The sequence below is a fragment of the Temnothorax nylanderi genome, unplaced genomic scaffold (assembly GCF_030848795.1).
Source record: "Temnothorax nylanderi isolate EJ_2023f unplaced genomic scaffold, tnyl_v1.0 TNYL_tig0109_pilon, whole genome shotgun sequence".
NCBI lineage: Eukaryota > Metazoa > Arthropoda > Insecta > Hymenoptera > Formicidae > Temnothorax > Temnothorax nylanderi.
Window position 1 is genome coordinate 1 of NW_027249171.1, and position 18,792 is coordinate 18,792.

The 18,792-nt window shown below is 37.1% G+C and overlaps 1 protein-coding gene and 1 long non-coding RNA gene across 4 annotated transcripts; both read right to left on the reverse strand.

The window, feature by feature from the left end:
• Window positions 1–11,120: 11,120 nt before the first annotated feature.
• LOC139775965 (uncharacterized) lies at window positions 11,121–13,765 on the reverse strand. 3 transcript variants are annotated; one of them, XR_011718973.1, is made up of 4 exons: window positions 13,373–13,764; window positions 13,083–13,289; window positions 12,776–12,987; window positions 11,121–11,271 (listed from the first exon to the last, which is right to left on the reverse strand). It is a non-coding gene; the product is annotated as an uncharacterized lncRNA (long non-coding RNA). The 3 variants fall into 3 exon arrangements; XR_011718972.1 differs by having other exon boundaries at window positions 13,368–13,763; XR_011718974.1 differs by lacking the exon at window positions 11,121–11,271 and adding an exon at window positions 11,847–11,931 and having other exon boundaries at window positions 13,368–13,765.
• Window positions 13,766–14,730: 965 nt separating this feature from the next.
• Window positions 14,731–18,792, reverse strand: LOC139775970 (protein unc-45 homolog B-like). Its single transcript, XM_071712355.1, has 5 exons — window positions 18,508–18,792; window positions 17,989–18,432; window positions 17,457–17,609; window positions 16,947–17,381; window positions 14,731–16,539 (listed from the first exon to the last, which is right to left on the reverse strand). The coding sequence occupies exons 1-5, from the start codon at window positions 18,787–18,789 to the stop codon at window positions 14,860–14,862; spliced, it is 2,994 nt and encodes a 997-aa protein (XP_071568456.1). The 5' UTR covers window positions 18,790–18,792; the 3' UTR covers window positions 14,731–14,859.

Sequence of the window (18,792 nt, forward strand, 5' to 3'; positions counted from 1 at the left end):
GAGAGAGAGAGAGAGAGAGAGAGAGAGAGGAGAGAGAGAGAGAGGAGAGAGAGAGGAGAGGAGAGAGAGAGAGAGAGAGAGAGGAGAGAGAGAGAGAGAGAGAGAGAGAGGAGAGAGAGAGAGAGAGAGAGAGAGAGAGAGAGAGAGAGGAGAGAGAGAGAGAGAGAGAGAGAGAGAGAGAGAGAGAGAGAGAGAGAGAGAGAGAGAGAGAGAGAGAGAGAGAGAGAGAGAGAGAGAGAGAGAGAGAGAGAGAGAGAGAGAGAGAGAGAGAGAGAGAGAGAGAGAGAGAGGGAGAGAGGGGAGAAAAAAAGATACTTTTTGTGCCAAAGTTTTAACGCTGGCTACACAGATCATTCGCACATATTGTACTTCGATCTTGGTATGACAATACATCGGCTAATAATTTACGAATAATTTATCATTTCTTGTAAAGAACCGCAAGTTAAAAAAAATCTTTAATTTAACATATTAAGATATACAATATACTTCAAAAAAAGATTTTCATTCTGATGTAATAAAGTAATTTAATTCTGATGAAAATTTTTATCAGATTCAAAAATTAATATATCAATATTAAGCTTTCTAGTTTCTTATTTTATCTTTTATCACCTATTACGTGTATGCGTCACGCACGTATATACAATGCTATACAAAAGAGACCGTAATAATAAACATGGACCAATTTACTTAATACCTCGACGACAGATTACGAATTTCTGCGATTACTTCTACTAAAGTAGAAGTGTCTGCGAACTGATAATAAATGAAAACCATACGATTAAATAATGACTATTGTTTCGTAAAATGAGACAAACAGTGCACGCGTGATCTGGTTCATCGTGGGCTTCAAATAATCCTTTATTATTTTACTATTTATCATCATACTATTTATCGGTACTATTATACGTCCAGAATACGTCACGGACATTAATATTGATTACATTTATCTTGCATTATACAATAGTAACAAATTATTTCTGTGTATAGATCGTGATTATCTAAATCACGATATAGATATTTGGACATTAAACTAAAAATTTCTTAATCTAATGACTGAAACGCAGAAGTTTTAATTTTACTGTGCTAATAATAAGGTAAAAAAAAATTTTGTTAACATTGAGCAACAATTATTCGCTGCGTAACGCATTTCAGCACCACCTAACTAGAGATTCATCACAAAATCAAATTCCACTAACTAAGAAATGCTTAGTTAAAACATAGACTCTGTCACAACAAAAAATAATAAAATTTTCCTGCTCGAAATGAATTTTATAAAGAGCAAATAACGTATTGAAATTACCTGTTTGTGAAAGGTATCTTTGTACGGAAACTTCATTACTCCAAGTGCGAGTGGACTTATGCTGCTCCACCACAGTGAGTTGCTTTTTCAGAAGGTATTCCATGATGTATCCCATTGTCACATCTTCTGGCGACCTTCTTTCTGTCGCCGACAGTGATGAACTTATCGCCACTGAAACAAACGCAAACACGTCTAGGAGCTATATTACAAATAAAACACGTAATCACAGCTGTTGCGCGCAAAACAATTACTTATAGGTGTCGAGTCCTTCTCGAAAGCGCGATAATCGGACGTTGAAGCCTAACCGAAAGTAGAATATAAACATGACTAAGCACACACACATTGACGCGGGAACGGGCGTTTGATTTTTTTTGTTTGCATAAATGGTCATCTAGAGTAATTTTTAATATTTAATATCATTATAATATTCAATATTTAAATAGAATGCCTATTAGCATCAAAATTAAATCGATTATCAATTTAAATTAAGGAAAAAAAGTTTACTGTTCCAACAGAAACTGTGTTTTAAGCGATAAAGCGACAATCTGACAAATAACACAGGACCACAAAAAAATTTTTTTGAAAAGCAACTGGGATCAGAGTAGGTGTTTCTTATAGATTTTGGGTCACTGAATCCGAATTCGTAAACCGTTTTGCTCCATCACGTCTAGATTTTTAGATAATCGAGAAAAATAGCGGAAAATCTGTGAAAATTGAAATAAACATTTAAAGAAAGAGCAAAAGTATAACATCAAAGAAAGAGAAAAAGTATAACATCAAAATGCGGTCGCAGAACTGATTTAAATATATTTTGGTAAGTTAAATAAAGTGCAAAAAAGGAGGATGTTAAAAAAGGGACAAATTTCGCCCAAAAAGGTGTAAGTAAAAGAAATAGTGTTTTTTGTAGATCTTGATCTCCTGAATACGATAAAGCTAATAAAAAGTTCGTGGTGCTTGGGGAACATCTTGAAAATTGAGCATAAACGTGGTGTATTTACAGAAATTCGGATGATATATGCTATATCATAAAATGTACTGGTGAAAGATTTGTTGGGGAGAGAAAAGGGGGAAGAAAGAGTGTTGTGTGTGTGTGTGCGCGTGCGTGCGTGCGTGCGCGCGCGGGTGCGGGTTCGGGTGCGTGCGTGGGTGCGTGTGTGTGTGGGTATGTGCGCGGGTGCGTGCGTGTGTGTGCGTGCGTGTGTGCGTGCGCGGGTGCGGGTGCGTGTACGTGTGTGTGTGTGTATGTGCGCGGGTGCAAGTGCGGGTGTGCGCGTGTGTGCGCGGGTGCGGGTGTATGTGTGCGCGTGTGTGTGCGTGTGTGCGTGCGCGGGTGCGGGTGCGTGTGCGTGTGTGTGTGTATGTGCGCGGGTGCGGGTGCGGGTGCGCTCGTGTGTGCGCGGGTGCGGGTGTATGTGTGCGCGGGTGCGTGTGTGTGTGCGTGTGTGTGCGTGCGTGCGTGTGTGTGTGCGTGTGTGCGGGTGCGGGTGCGGGCGCGGGTGCGGGTGCGGGTGCGGGTGCGGGTGAGGGTGCGTGTGCGGGTACGGGTGTGTGCGCACACACACGCGCACACCCGCACACACCCGAACCCGCACACGCACCCGCACTCGCGCACGCACACATGCACACACACACGCACACAAAACACTCTTTCTTCCCCCTTTTCCCTCTCCCCAACAAATCGTTCACCAGTACATTTTATGATATAGCATATATCTCATTCGAATTTCTGTAAATACACCACGTTTATGCTCAATTTTCAAGGTGTTCCCCAAGCACCACGAACTTTTTATTAGCTTTATCGTATTCAGGAGATCAAGATCTACAAAAAACACTATTTCTTTTACTTACACCTTTTTGGGCGAAATTCGTCCCTTTTTTAACATCCTCCTTTTTTGCACTTTATTTAACTTACCAAAATATATTTAAATCAGTTCTGCGACCGCATTTTGATGTTATACTTTTTCTCTTTCTTTGATGTTATACTTTTGCTCTTTCTTTAAATGTTTATTTCAATTTTCACAGATTTTCCGCTATTTTTCTCGATTATCTAAAAATCTAGACGTGATGGAGCAAAACGGTTTACGAATTCGGATTCAGTGACCCAAAATCTATAAGAAACACCTACTCTGATCCCAGTTGCTTTTCAAAAAAAATTTTTTGTGGTCCTGTGTAATCGGCGCGGAAAAAAATTGTTATTTTACAAAATGGTGTGATGCCTTGACAGCATCTAGATTCTAGATACTCCCGCGGTGTACCGACATACAGGTCAGCATGACGGGTTGCCCATTCGTGCAGGCGCGCAAAGTCTAATATAAATAAAAATTAAAAATATACATATTTTTTATGGATTCCATCATAGCAGCGTTTGGCATGCAATTTGATTCGAATTTCAAGGACCACAAAATAGGCTTAAAAACGTATGTTTTTGGGGTAACTCTTTGTACACCTTAATAAAAGTAATATTCCTCATTTCGGATATGAAACTCCGTTATTATTACGACACCACCACCATTAAATTTTTCAGTTGTTTGCTCTCAACGGTTGAAGATATATCACGCTTATATTCAAATAAAAAATATTTCTTTTTTCAAGATCTATTCAACGATACGATATATGGAACACGTACTATGCAACAAAGAGTTAAGACAGCAGAGCGGTGGCCATGGAATCCAATAAGGAGTAATAACTCACCTGCCGAAGCAACTATATAGTCCTGAAAATGGCGCTGAAGCGTAGAGCCTATATTCTGCTGCCAGCGGCGAGTGGAACAGCCGTGCGTATTGCCGTTGTACGTCTACGTGCCGCCATGAAGCCCTGACAAGTAGGAGAGTCGCGGCGGTGTGCGCAGAAGGGTCTGGGCGCGAGCCTACCTGGAGCCCCGCTATCGATCTTTCCCGGGAGTAATGGGAATTTCAGTTGCCATGGCGTTTCCCCATATGCCTGAGAACAATCACCGAGGAGTGGGGGGGGATTAGTGAGTATAGGGATACATCCCGATGGAGAGAGAAACAGCGGAACGGAACAGTAATGAAAAAGAGATATGGTGGAAGGCTAGCCAATCAGAGTAATTCTGTTTCAATTCCGTTCCGCTGTTTCTTTCTCCATCGACGGGACACACCCTAAATCTCACATACCCCTGTTACCACGGGATAAGGGAATTCATGCAAGGTTTTCCACCCTCCCTCTTCTTTAACAAAAAAAGGGTATAAATTCTCAATCAATAAAAAAAATATTATATATGTAACATAAACTTCGTTTTTTTCGACACTGGGGTGTAAAAATCACCCTTGGGAGTCGATCACGCATCTTGAAAAAAAGTGAAAACTACAAAAGTGAACAGATTTACTAGATTTGGACATGAAATCATAGATACTCTAATGAATTTCCTCATTTTTGTTTTTGGGCTACCGCCTCTCTCCCACAAGCAGGGATGGGTGGGGGTGGACCTCGTTTCGTCTGGAGAGTTGAAAACCCGAACCGTATAATGATAGACCTCGTTTCGACCTATAAGTAGAGATGGGATGGGGCGAAGTGGATCTCGCTTTGCGTGGAAAATATAATGCTATCCAGAAAATCATTTACGCAAAGTGAGGTCCACTTCGCCCCATCCTATCTCTACTTATAGGGCGAAACGAGGTGTATCATTATACATTTCGGGTTTTCAACTTTCCACGCGAACTGAGGTCTACCCCCACTCACCCTTGCCTGCGGGAGAGAGACGGTAGCCCCTTTCCCGCCTACATGTGTACTGTCTGTACCTTAGAACATATATAACTGGAAGGGGATTTGTTTCATTTTTATGACGATATCTTAAAAAATACAAGCGACCCCCAAATTTTATCAACAGTTTCGGATTCAGGGGGCAAGAATACATAAAATTTACCTCCTCCCAATTGATTTCTCGTATAGACCCTAATTGTGGAGTTTTACCAAATATGAAATCCGGATCCAATATCGAAGAAACTTTTGTTACTTTTTAACAAAAGAGTCAAATATAAAAAAAAATAAAAAATCCTATATTTTTGGGTCCCATCATAGCATCGTTTACAATTTGATTCGAATTTCAAGGGCCACAAAATAGGCTTAAAAAACGTATGATTTTGGGGTCACTCTTTGTACACCTTAATAAAAGTAATATTTCTCGTTTCGTATATAAAACTCCGTTATTATTACGACACCATCATCACCATCCAATGATTAAACTCACCTGCCGAAGCAACTAGTCCTGAAAACGGCGCTGAAGCGTAGAGCCTATACTCTGCTGTCAGCGGCAAGTAGAACGACCGTACGCTTTGCTGTTGTACGCCTATGTGCCGCCACGAAGCCCTGACAAGTAGGAGAGTCACGGCGGTGTGCGCAAAAGGGTCTGGGCGCGAGCCAGCTGCCTGGAGCCGCTATCGATCTTTCTCGGGAATAATGGAAATGTCAGTTGCCATGGCGAAACCCCATATGCCTGAAAAAGATCACCGAAGGGAGATTAGTGGGGGAGAGATTAGTGAGTATAAGGATGCATCCCGAGGGAGAGAGAAATAGCGGAATGGAACAGTATAATTGAAAAGAGATATGGTGGGAGGCTAACCAATCAGAGTAATTCCATTTCAGTTCCGTTCCGCTGTTCTCTCTCCATCGAGACCCTAAATCTCACCCCTGTCCTGTCACCACGAAACAGGGGAATTTATGCAAGGTCCACTCCCCCCTTTCTTAACAAAAAAAGCGTATGAATTCTCAATCAATAAAAAAAATTATTGTAACATGAACTTCGTTTTCTCGACACTGGGATGTAAAAATCACCCTTGGAAATCGATCATGTATCTTAAAAAAAGGAAAATTACAAAAGTGAACAGATTTACTAGATTTTGTCATGAAATACTTCTATAAATACTATTCATAGATACTCTATTCTAATGAATTTCCTTACTTTTGTAATTTTTATCTCTTTTTAAGATACATATAATAAACCCCCAGATGCCAGTTCCCAGATTTAAACTTGAATATGACAAAGAAAATCTTTTCTATAATATTATTTGGTTACGAGGTCCTGAAAAGCTATTACGATGATCAAGGTATTTACGAGCTCGATCGAAACACTAGCGTGATTTCGATCTGTGTGCTTAAATTATTACAAGGCATTTTCAGCTTACCATTGCTCTGTGCGAAGTATCCCCAACTCTTCTGTACTTCGTCTGGTTCTTGGTCGTCGATTGAGCCGTGAAGGATTAGGTGCCACAAATTAAGAAGAAGAAGAAGCCTGTTCTGTAACTCTCTACGTAATGTCTCTCGTTACACAGAGACGATTATTACGATTATTATCAACAAATACTTGAATTGCATTCCGTCTCACACGAGAATGTCTTCGATTTTCGTTCGTCACGTTCAGAATCCTTCCCAAACACAGTATATTGTTTAAATAAACGATAAATATATGACGAGCGTCACGTAGCAAAGCCGGCACAATGGCGAACTACATGGCGACTGACGACTTATTCAACGTACCGGAAATGATTCAGTTGCCATTTTGTAACATTCGAGGCTAACGGATCTAAGAGCCAATCAAATGGAGCAGAGCTATCGAACGTATTTAACATAGGAAATCGTTGAGCTTTTGTATAATGTGTGAGACTAACTTGAATTTAAAAGTAAAAACCAATTGCGTTCGACCGATGTTTAATGGTTGCACTTTGTTGCTAAAAATGTGGTTGAATTTTATCTCTTAAATCTTGGGAACGCGAACGGAAGCGGTAGTACCAGAGCCCTCGAGTGGTCGCGTCTGATACTACATGTATTGATTGATGTCTGTTATTATCTTAAATGCGAAAAGCACAGGTTATGAATTTATTACAAAATAATTATATGCCAAGTATCAAGGTCGGTAAATGGCGCATCGGTAGCGACGCTACATAAGGTCTTCCGCAGCACTTCGAGCTGTTTGGATCCAAAATGGCGACCACAACGCTCAGCTGATCCAAGGTCCGCGAATGGCGAACTACGCACACAGTAAAGCCCCTTGCACAATAGGCGATAGCGATAGCGATAGCGACAGCGACAAAGTTGCCGACAAAGGTATAGCTTTACGACGTGCACTAATACACAGTCACTGGATCCAAAATGGCGGCCGTCGGAAGACCTTATGTAGCGTCGCTACCGACGCGCCATTTACCGACCTTGCCAAGTATGAGATATTAATGGGTCAAAAATAAACTTACAGTTTAATAATAGCATTGTACTTTCTAATGTGAAACCTGCATATAAATTGTAATCGATTGTAGCAACCATTTTTATATTAGAAACCTGACTTTTATTAAACATTGAAAAACAGGTTTATTTTCGGCGAACTGTCTTCGACATAAATAGGAGCTAGCACTGGGGTTCAATATAGACTAAATAATGCTATCGACCTACTGATTGTAATTCAATTATTATTGATCGCGACAGTTTGGGTTTGGATCGACAACGATTCATGACATTAAACGTAGATGCTTCAATTCGTTTTAACGTGAGAAATGCAATTATGTATAACATTCCGCTGCAATAGTTAAGAGTAATTTACGCTTCTCTTTTTCATGAGTCGAAAAGGGTACCCCACGTTAAGATAGGCAAAATGCCACTGTCAATGAAACGGAAAAATGACTTTGGATTTGCATAAGTACACTAAAAAAAAAATTTTCTACGATTTTTTCGACCATCCATCCCCCCTCCTTTTCCTAGTGGCACCAAAAAACCGCTTTTTTGAAAATTAGTTTTTTTCTCCGGTTCCTTCATATTAAAAATTTTGAAAAAAATTGAGAATATAGCTTATAAAAAGTACTTAACACACAATTTTTTTGAGCTTTAGGCGCGTTGAATACCTAACCTAAAAAAATAAAATAAATATTTGAATCAATTTTTTTCTAATTTCTTTGATAGTTGCAGGTCTAATTACTCTAGAAAATTGTATATTTTAGTGTTCTACATGTATTAGAATTTTTTCAGATTTTTCGGAATGGTGGGCCGTACTCAAAAATGCGAAAAACCCTATTTTTAGCCACTTTTGGGCCTTTTATGGTCCTCAAATGATTGATAGTGCTTTAACTGACTCTAAAATAAACATAATATATTACTTTTGGATATATGTTGTCAATATTTGATACATTCCGATACGTTTCATATGTTTTTGAGCATGAAATCGGTCATAACTCAACGAGAAAACCCTACTTTTTGTATAAAAGTGCCTATTTTTCGTCGATTTCTGGATTTTTGGTTATTTTATCTAAGTTTTTTTTGCATATGATTGGTAAATGTGAATATAAATATAATAAAAAATTGTACCTCTTATACATATATATTTCAAAGAAATCGTTTATTTATTCAAATATATACATTTTCATGAAAAAAAAATTAATTTTTAACATTCCATGATCGTCTCTTTAATCCTCCTCGTCACTATCTTCCTCAATTACTGGTGTTACTTCTTCGAAGTCAAACAATGTTGTAAGTATCTCAGCTGGTCGAATAATCCTTGACAAGTATCTTGCATGAGACAGGTAAAAAACTATGGCGGCTATATGCGAGCAACACCCTATAGTTCTGTTACCATTAGCGCCGTTACAGCAATAACGTCTGACACCGTTGAGTCCCACACTATCAGGTTGATATTGTAAATAAGATTTGTAATATCAACCTGATATCGCCATAGTTTTTTACCTGTCTCATGCAAGATACTTGTCAAGGATTATTCGACCAGCTGAGATACTTACAACATTGTTTGACTTCGAAGAAGTAACACCAGTAATTGAGGAAGATAGTGACGAGGAGGATTAAAGAGACGATCATGGAATCATAAAAATTAATTTTTTTTTCATGAAAATGTATATATTTGAATAAATGAACGATTTCTTTGAAATATATGTATAAGAGGTACAATTTTTTTTATTATATTTATATTCACATTTACCAATCATATGCAAAAAAACTTAGATAAAATAACCAAAAATCCAGAAATCGACGAAAAATAGGCACTTTTATACAAAAAGTAGGGTTTTCTCGTTGAGTTATGACTGATTTCATGCTCAAGAACATATGAGACGTATCGGAATGTATCAAATATTGACAACATATATCCAAAAGTAATATATTATGTTTATTTTAGAGTCAGTTAAGGCACTATCAATCATTTGAGGACCATAAAAGGCCCAAAAGTGGCTAAAAATAGGGTTTTTCGCATTTTTGAGTACGGCCCACCATTCCGAAAAATCTGAAAAAATTCTAATACATGTAGAACACTAAAATATACAATTTTCTAGAGTAATTAGACCTGCAACTATCAAAGAAATTAGAAAAAAATTGATTCAAATACTTATTTTATTTTTTTAGGTTAGATATTCAACGCGCCTAAAGCTCAAAAAAATTGTGTGCTAAGTACTTTTTATAAGCTATATTCTCAAATTTTTTCAAAATTTTTAACATGAAGGAACCGGAGAAAAAAACTAATTTTCAAAAAAGCGGTTTTTTGGTGCCACTAGGAAAAGGAGGGGGGATGGATGGTCGGAAAAATCGTAGAAAATTCTTTTTTTAGTGTACTTATGCAAATCCAAAGTCATTTTTCCGTTTCATTGACAGTGGCATTTTGCCTATCTTAACGTGGGGTACCCTTTAAATACTTCAACGAAGCGTGTCTGGAAATGAGGCGTGCGATTTATCTGAGACTCGCGAGAAATTCAGTTGCGTGAGATTAAATCTCGTTCCATCAATATTTTCGTTTATATGAGGGTATTTAATGTTCCGTCAACCGAGTGGTTATTCGTTTTTTTCTTTGACATATCCAGTTCTTTGGTCTGTTCAAACCAGTTCAAACGTGTTTCGTATAAATATGTAGATCGTCACAACGGTCGGTGGCATAAGGGTAACATAAGAAAATAAAGACTTAAGAAACAAAGATTTTAGATTCGCGAAAGGTCACATTTCGACGAGATAAATATTACAGTACACGAAAGTTAATTTTTCAGTTATATAAAGGAAAGGAAAGAAACATTAATATGATTTATTATAAAATTAGGGTGTTTTGTCACACGTCGCCGCTCTTTTTCGAATAATATGAGATATTTCTAAACGTGCGTTTATGTTAATGTTAATACTTTAATTGCAACTCATTCAAAAGGCCTCGTGTACTGTTTAATAGCCCTAAAATGGAATCACTGGCTCGATCAGTTAGTTTTACTGAGTTTTCACTTGTGTAAGATATACAATATTGTGGTTGAGCGGGGGGATAAAACGTTTTGCTTTACTTGCCTTGACGATTTCTCGAGCTATTTTCGGGCGAAATGTAGTGATCTCACGTTGGTTACAAATACCTTTATTAGATCGAATTGGATTACGTCGCACTCGGCAAGCTTTCCCTAAGAGCAAAAAGTCGACTTTAAGTCGACTTGAAGTCGACTTTCACTGAAACTGACTTGGCAGAGAAGTCGACTTTTTTAAGGACGAAAGTCAACTTCAAGTCGACTTGAAGTCGGCGAATGTCGCAAAAACCACCGACTTAAAGTCGACTTTCCGTCATGATGAAAAGTCGACTTTCCGTCATGATGAAAAGTCGACTTCCCGTCATGATAAAAAGTCGACTTCCCGCCAACTTTTAAAGTCAATAAAATAAACCGCCGCGTACGTCTGGAGATCGGTTGTGTATCTTGAAACGAAGTGAAAATGACAAGTTAACAGATTTTACTAGATTTTGATAAATAAAATCGTAGATACGCTAATAAATTTTCTCACTTTTGTAATTTTTACCTCATTATTTCAAGATACACAATCGACCCCTTGCTAGAGGGCTAAAACTGATGCATTTCGATTTTTTTTTCATATATAAAATAATTTAATTATCTAAAAAACTGTATAATTACAATCCTAATGTTTTGTTCTTAATTACAAAGGCGGCCATATCTGTGCCACTTCTGCGTGCGCGGATTCCGGCAGCCACTTCTGGTAAGCTGACAACAGAACTAAAATTAAAACATTCCAGCGTTAATCGCGAAACAATATGCAAAATTAGCTATATAAATATATATAATATATATATATATCATATTATCATAATGTTGTAAATATATAATAATATTGTTATATATATATAATGTTATAAATATATAATATCCACAGACTTTTATACTAGACCACTAACATCTATGGACGCACTGCCGAAAAGCTGATGCGAGTGCGAGGTGCAAGTGGTAGTGAAGGGTGCGGCCATATTGAATTAAGTCACTATCAGGTGTTCAGTTGCTCATGATGTGCGTTTATCTGCATTCGTTATTACAGTACATAACGAAGCAGGCGAATGTTTTTGTGTTAAATATTGGTACATGTTATCAATAAGTTTGTAAGTCATGCCTTCGACGTGTAGCGTACTTGGATGCCGACATCGAACCACTACTCCTGTAGTATTAAACCCTTTTTTTGGACATTCTGTATATGCCAGACTATTGTATAGAAATCTTGTATAAAACCACTTGTATAGAATCTGTAGTATAGCATATCTTGACTAAAATCAACATGGCGGCAAGCATCACGGCCGAGATGCCTGTCAGCGGTCTAGTATTGTATAGAAGTCTCTCTCTATGATAATATCTAAATATTATTTTCCCACTCGGCATGTTATGTTGCTGAAATATTGAAATATTCGGAAATGGTGCAGAAATATTTCGTTAACATTTCATTTGTAACTATGCATTTGAAATATTTCAGAAATGTACCTGCATCATGTTTTTTATAATATTGCATTAACAATATTTCTGAAATCTTTCAGAAAGTTGTTTACAATATTTGTAAGTTTCTGTAATATTGCAAAAAAAATGTAGCAGATGCAATATTTCAGAAATATTTCTGAAACATTATAAAAGTAATATTACGTTTGCATTGCACAAATAATATTTCTGTAACATATCAAACGCAACATTGCATTTAAAATATTTCTGAAAAATTTCTGAAAGATTGCGTAGGTAATGAAAAATTGAATTGCAGGCAGTGAATTTCTACAATATTGCAGAAGAAATATTGCAGATGTAATGGTTCAGAAACATTTCTCTAATAAATGATAAACTATTATTACGTTTACATTGCACGCGTTATATTTTTGAATGTTTCACATACAACAGTGGATTTGTAATATTTCCGAAAAGTTGCTGACAGACTTTAGAACTTATAAAAAATTAAATTTATTATTATATAATTATTGCATTTTATTGCATTTTGTTTCTTTTATTAAGAATTTTCTGATATTCCAAATTTTGTCATATGGCATTTTTAATATAAAATATAAAATATTTAATAATATTTAATATAAAATAATATTCGACGCTGACTGGCAAAAAAGATTTATTCGTATATCTGTATTGTGAATATTGTTATGCGATAGCTTTATGCTCACCAAAATAAGCAAGTATAAGAAAGAAGAAATCTATTCGATGAATCAACGTGAAATTGAAAGGAGATAGAATAACGATTTACCTGGCCCATGACTTGGTGAAGCTCCCAGGTGTCGTCAGCAGCGACGGGACAAATCGTTTCAGCTTAGGGCACACTTGACCCTCCAAGAAGAAATGCGCGAACCACTTGACACCGTCCACGGATGCTTTATATCCATCGATGGTAGTGCCCATCCGGCCTTTCCGAATGTACCAGACACGCGGCAAATAATCTTCCCGGTTCCTTGATTATATCTATAAATGAGAATAATATTCGATCATAATGAAGATTAATATCTTTATAAATAAGTAGGAAAAACATTATAAAGCAACAATTGTGATAAAAATACCTTGGCGGTGGATCAACCAATGGGTCACTAAGATGGCATAGCATGGGAGCGAATTTCGGCAATCATTCGGGTTCTATCGCCGTGACACCTCGCATGTATGTACATCTTATTCGTTTCGTACACCTCTTTATAAACCACCTATTCCGGACTGATTTTCCGTAGAACGTACGAAGAATGCATGAATACGGTTCCTCCATTTCTGGTGTTCTGAAAGATGGTTCAGAATGGAGAGCTGTCGCATTCAATAGGTCTTAATTATCGATGATAATTAATAACACACCATACCTAACCTGTAAGCATATGTTTCCACTTGGCCTTATCCTGATCCTCTTTTACCTCGTCGGGCGAAACCTTTCTCGCGACTTGATCCGCCATACCTGCAAGAACTATCTGGCGCAGCAATTTCGCTTCCATGTCGGTTGGTAACGGCATTCTGTAACAATTTCTCGCACTCGCGTAAGCTCTGCTCCTCCAGCCTCCTCTCGAGATTCGCCGCCATATTGATGAATGCATGACGCGCCGCTTGACTGTTTTCCGTCTTTTTATAAGTTGACTATTTAGAAGTCGACTTTTAGTCGACTTTCCGTCATTTTTAGAAGTCGACTAGAAGTCGACTTTCCGTCATTTTTAGAAGTCGACTAGAAGTCGACTTATAAAAGTCAACTTGCCGTCGACTTTCCGTCAACTGTGCTCTTAGGGTTTATTCAAGCATTATCCGAAAGAAGCACCGTGTGCCGTCTCGTTGGAATAGAATTTTATTCGGATTGGCTTTTCGTAACCACGTGATTGGCGTAACAAGGAGACACCTTTCGCTGCACGTCACGTGACTTTCGAAAGCGCGGATTCGACCGCGCGTAAAGCCGTCAGATTTTTCGTAGAATTCAAGATGAGACATTGGATCAGTTTTTTATTGCTGAACTGGCTGCACTAGTTCTGCAGCGCTTATCTCTTTCCTTCCAAGGTGGAGTAAAAAAGAAAATCTCTGAACTCGTGCAGCCAGTTCAGCAATAGAAAAAGTTCAGCAGAGCTTTATTACAGCGATAAGCCCGAACTCTCTGAGCGCAGCGTATGACACTTTAACGTGTCGAACGTGATATACGCTTTCCGGTATATCGCTCTTTACATTGGAGATTATTTGAGCTGTGACGAGTAGGCTGTGAGCTGCTCAGGTTTTTTTTAAATTTTCTATGGAAACATGAGAAACAATGAAATCTTTAAAGATTCGGCATTTGAATCTGTTATAGAAAACATAAAAAGCGTCAGTAGCTTGTACACCTATATAATAATATAAATATATACATTATAATGTATTATTATTAAATATATATATAGGTTGATTAATTGTCACAAGATGAACAAACTTTAGCGGTGCTAAGAGAAGCGCTTCCATTTTGCAAGGACCAACCGCCGAAATGAAAATCATCTATACGTAGTCAGCACCTCAGCACTCTCCGAGCTCCACCCTTGCTAGCAGCAGCGAAGAAAGAAATTTTAACCTGCAAGAGCGGCAATCAAGAATTCACAAAGAGATTTTCGCAGAGATATAGCGACGATCCAAACCTGTTGAGAAAGAGTATACTTCTGTGCTTGAAGAAGCTGAAATATTATTTATTATAAGTAAAAAGCGCCGAGACAGGAGTCTTGTAAATGCAAAGTTTCGTTATTTATTAATTATACTGTACATTGTACTGTCATTTATTAAAATAAAAAATAATATTCTATTAATGTATTATTTAGATCCCAATTAATTATTCATGTTTAATCCTCTTAAGCGAATTTAATCTGTATTATCAGTGCTATCTGACGATTCATTCCCTTCGACATTTCCCTCGATTGTGTCCCATTCCGCAGCAGCCTCTAGGACAAGGGATGCTAATTTCTTGATCTCCTTGTTTTGCATGGTGTCATTATTGCTCAATGCCCTCACTTGTCTCATTATTGTATCCATTTCAATGAGTTTCTCAGCGACGTCTTTCGTACTTCTCATCATATTTAATGCAATTTTGATACCCTTATGTTGTAAGTCATCGTTTCCATTATTGAGTAAAAAACCTAGGAACATCGGCCAAATAATCAAGCTGAGTAATTTTACGCAAGCCTCTTTGCTGGTTGCCGTTAGCGTTACGAACATTCCAGCTGCTGCCTTCTTTGTATGAATTATATAATCATCTGTGTCGTCCACTATGGACCCCATCATAAGATCACGAAGTTGATCAGATCTCTGCTCAACAAGTTGAAAAGCAACTTCACGGCATGATACCAAATTGTTTGTGAGTTGTATGGACGTTCGCTTCAACAGGTTGTCATTTTCACACATACAGCGCTCAATTTTCTCATATTTTGTCGTGAATATATGTAGTCGCATACTATTGTCGACACTAGCTAGATTGTACAAAGCTGTTAGAGCCTCGTATCTCTCATTAACGGAACACTCCGAGCTCAAGAGATCTACGATCGGCTGAACAACCTTCATGATTAGCTGACCGGGAAATGCAACCTCAAGATCTATTGTGAGTGCCAGATGCACCAAGGCTCGCGAAGCGTATTTCTTTCCCTTGTCTGTGCCATCTAGCGCTAACGACAACAATGTCTCCGTACCGCCTTCTTCAACAACTATTTCTCTCAACTCCTGTTGACTGCATATCGCGTTGAAAACACGGGCTATCAATTCCTTGCTATTCGGGCTGTTCATTTTAGCGAGACTCACCAAAGCGCTGGTCACACTGGCATGCGCTAACACGCGCCGTCTTTCTCCCACATAGTTGTCCTCGGCCAGTATTTGATTCTTAACATCAAAATAATTGACAAACATTTCCATCTTAGGTATGAGATCTTCCCTGTCATAAGCGCTGCATAAGTTCACCAATAATATGTCCACTTGGTAGAGAATCGATTCATTTTCAGTCTTTGCAAACTCGATTATCGCTTGAACGGCTTTTCGGTTTTCGATCAATTTCTTTTTGACTCCGATGTTGAAAGTGAAATACGACAGACCTGCAACGGCCCATTTTCTCATATCTCTCTGATTGATCAAGAACCATTCGCAAATCGGCGGCGCTTCCAGTATCTGCGTCCCATCGTCGAACATATAACCAAACGGGAAATATTTTATTTCTTCGAATTTGGTCATACTGCAAAGATTTACGAACGCTCGAATCTGAATTGAGTTGAATGATCTCCATTTCTGAAAATTATCCAGGTCCTCAGACACATTCGGGTCCGCCGCAATATAAAACAGTTTTCCCAATATAGGTAAACTTTCACGTATGAACGTGATGAATTCGTCATATTTAATTACAATGACATAGATAAATTCGCAAATCACTTTTCGTAGCAATAAGTCATTCTTATCCCAAAAATCCACAATTATCATATAAAATGCGTCTTTAGTAATAATTGTGTTTGCAACGTTGAACGGGCCGAATGTTAAGGTTATCATCGCAACTATTGCATTCACCTGTAAAAACGTTTAACAATTTATGAATTTTCACGTTTTGTAAAACAATAATTATTTCAAATAAAAAATTAAGCGATCCTATAAAGAAATAATTCTTATATATAATAATATATATAATAATTATTTCTTTAAAAATCAAGACAGTTTCAGTGTTATTAAACTATGATAGAAAATAGGAAAAATCTCTAATTAAAGTAAATTAAGCTTCAGAAAATACAATAGATAAAAAAGTCATTCTTCAATATATTTTGATTAAACTTTGTTATAATCATGTATTAATTTGAAACTTATAGAATATACAATATCGACAATTTCACAAATATTCACTATAGTTAAAGAGATGCTAGGTTTCTTATTTTAAAACAATTTAAGTCATCGGAAAAGATCGAAAGTTACAAAAATCATACATGGCATCCTACGTCAGTCGAATTCAATTCTTCCCTAATAAATTCATTAATGATGTTGAAAAAGTCTTCCTTATCATTTTCATCCAAGTTTTCATCGATTTTTGCTAAACACACGCTGGTTATAGTTTGCGTGGAAGATGTAATATCCAACGAATTGCAATATTCGCTTTGGCATTGACTGGCTACCTCCATTAATGTTTTCAAACCGCCAAACTCGATCAATTGTTTGGCCCAATCTAACGCAGTATAATGAATGTTTCGTGTAATAAATTCTATTAATGCGTCCCTAGCAATGCCTGTTGTCGTTTTACTTTTTATTTTATCCAACAAGCATGACAGAATTTCGTCAATTACTTTCTTATGCATCTTGCACAAAGCCTCGTCGGGTTTTGAATCGGATTCATCGTTCATGCCGCTGTAAGTGTTCAATATAATCTAAAACAGAATTACGCAATAAATCAATTACTGAAATACGAGTATGCTACCTACATTCTAGTTGATAATATTTACCTGTAAACAATACTGAGACGCGTTGACCCTCTCTGTACATGTGCTGTTCATCATTTCCAGGCACCAAGGCAAAACGTCTGCCACAATGGACTCGACTTTCGCAACATCTAATGGGCTGAATATTAAGGTTGTTATTGCAAGTACTATGCGCACCTGTAAAACAATTAATTAACAATTAATTATTGCCTGAAACAATATTTGATTAAAAAGAAATAAAGACAGCTACAGAGTTATTTAATATTGATGGAAAATAAGAGAAATCTCTGATAAATTATGCTTCAGAAAATACGATAGAAGGCAAAATTATATTTTTTAATAAATTTTGAATAAATTCTGTTATAATCATATTTTAATTTATGTTATTGACAGCATATACAATATCGACAAATAAAGAAGAAATCTCCTTTGACGTTTTTATTTTTAAAATAGAAATTAAATTTCTCAAGTATGCTATGATTAAAGAGACATTCGACCCTATTTTTTTTAAACAATTTAAATAATTAGAAAAGACCGAAAATTACAAAATTTATACCTTAGATTCTGTGTCAGATTTAAGCAATTTATATCCAATAAATTCGTCAATGGCGTTGATAAATGTTTTCTTATCATCATCATTGCATATCATCTTTTCATACATTTCTGTTAAGTACATATTAATTAGAGTTTGGGTGAAAGAAGTGATGTTGATCGAGATTTTGTTTTTAAATTCCACCATTTTACTGGCCACTGCCATTAATTTTTGCAAACCGCGAATCTCGAATAATCGTTTGGCCCAATCTAACGCAGTATAATGAATGTTATGCGTAATAAATTCTATTAATGTGTCTCTAGCAATGTCTGTTGTTGTCTCATTCCTTATTTTATCCAACAAGTTTGACAGAAACGTATTAATTTCTTGCTCATGTCCTTTGCTCAAAGCCTCGTCTGGTTTTGAATCGGCTGCATCGTTCATGCCGCTGTAAGTGTTCAATACATTCTAAAACCAAATTACACAATAAATTAATTACTGTAATACGGGTATGCTACCTACACTCTAGTCGATAATATTTACCTGTAAATAAGATACGTTGACACTCTCCATAGATGTGCTGTTTATCATTTCCATGTACCAAGGCAAAACAACGTTTATCATAGAGGACTTAGTTCGACTAACATTGTTTTCGCATGACTTGCCTACAACACGAATCGCGTTACAAATCACTTCATCGTACTCTCCCACTTCCTTTATAAAGATCTCATAGGCAGTTCTCCAATGTACAAGTATAAGCAGAGTAATCGTGGCGTTTTCACGTTTCTCCTTATCTGTGCTCACGTTGAATGCTAGTTCCATCATTTG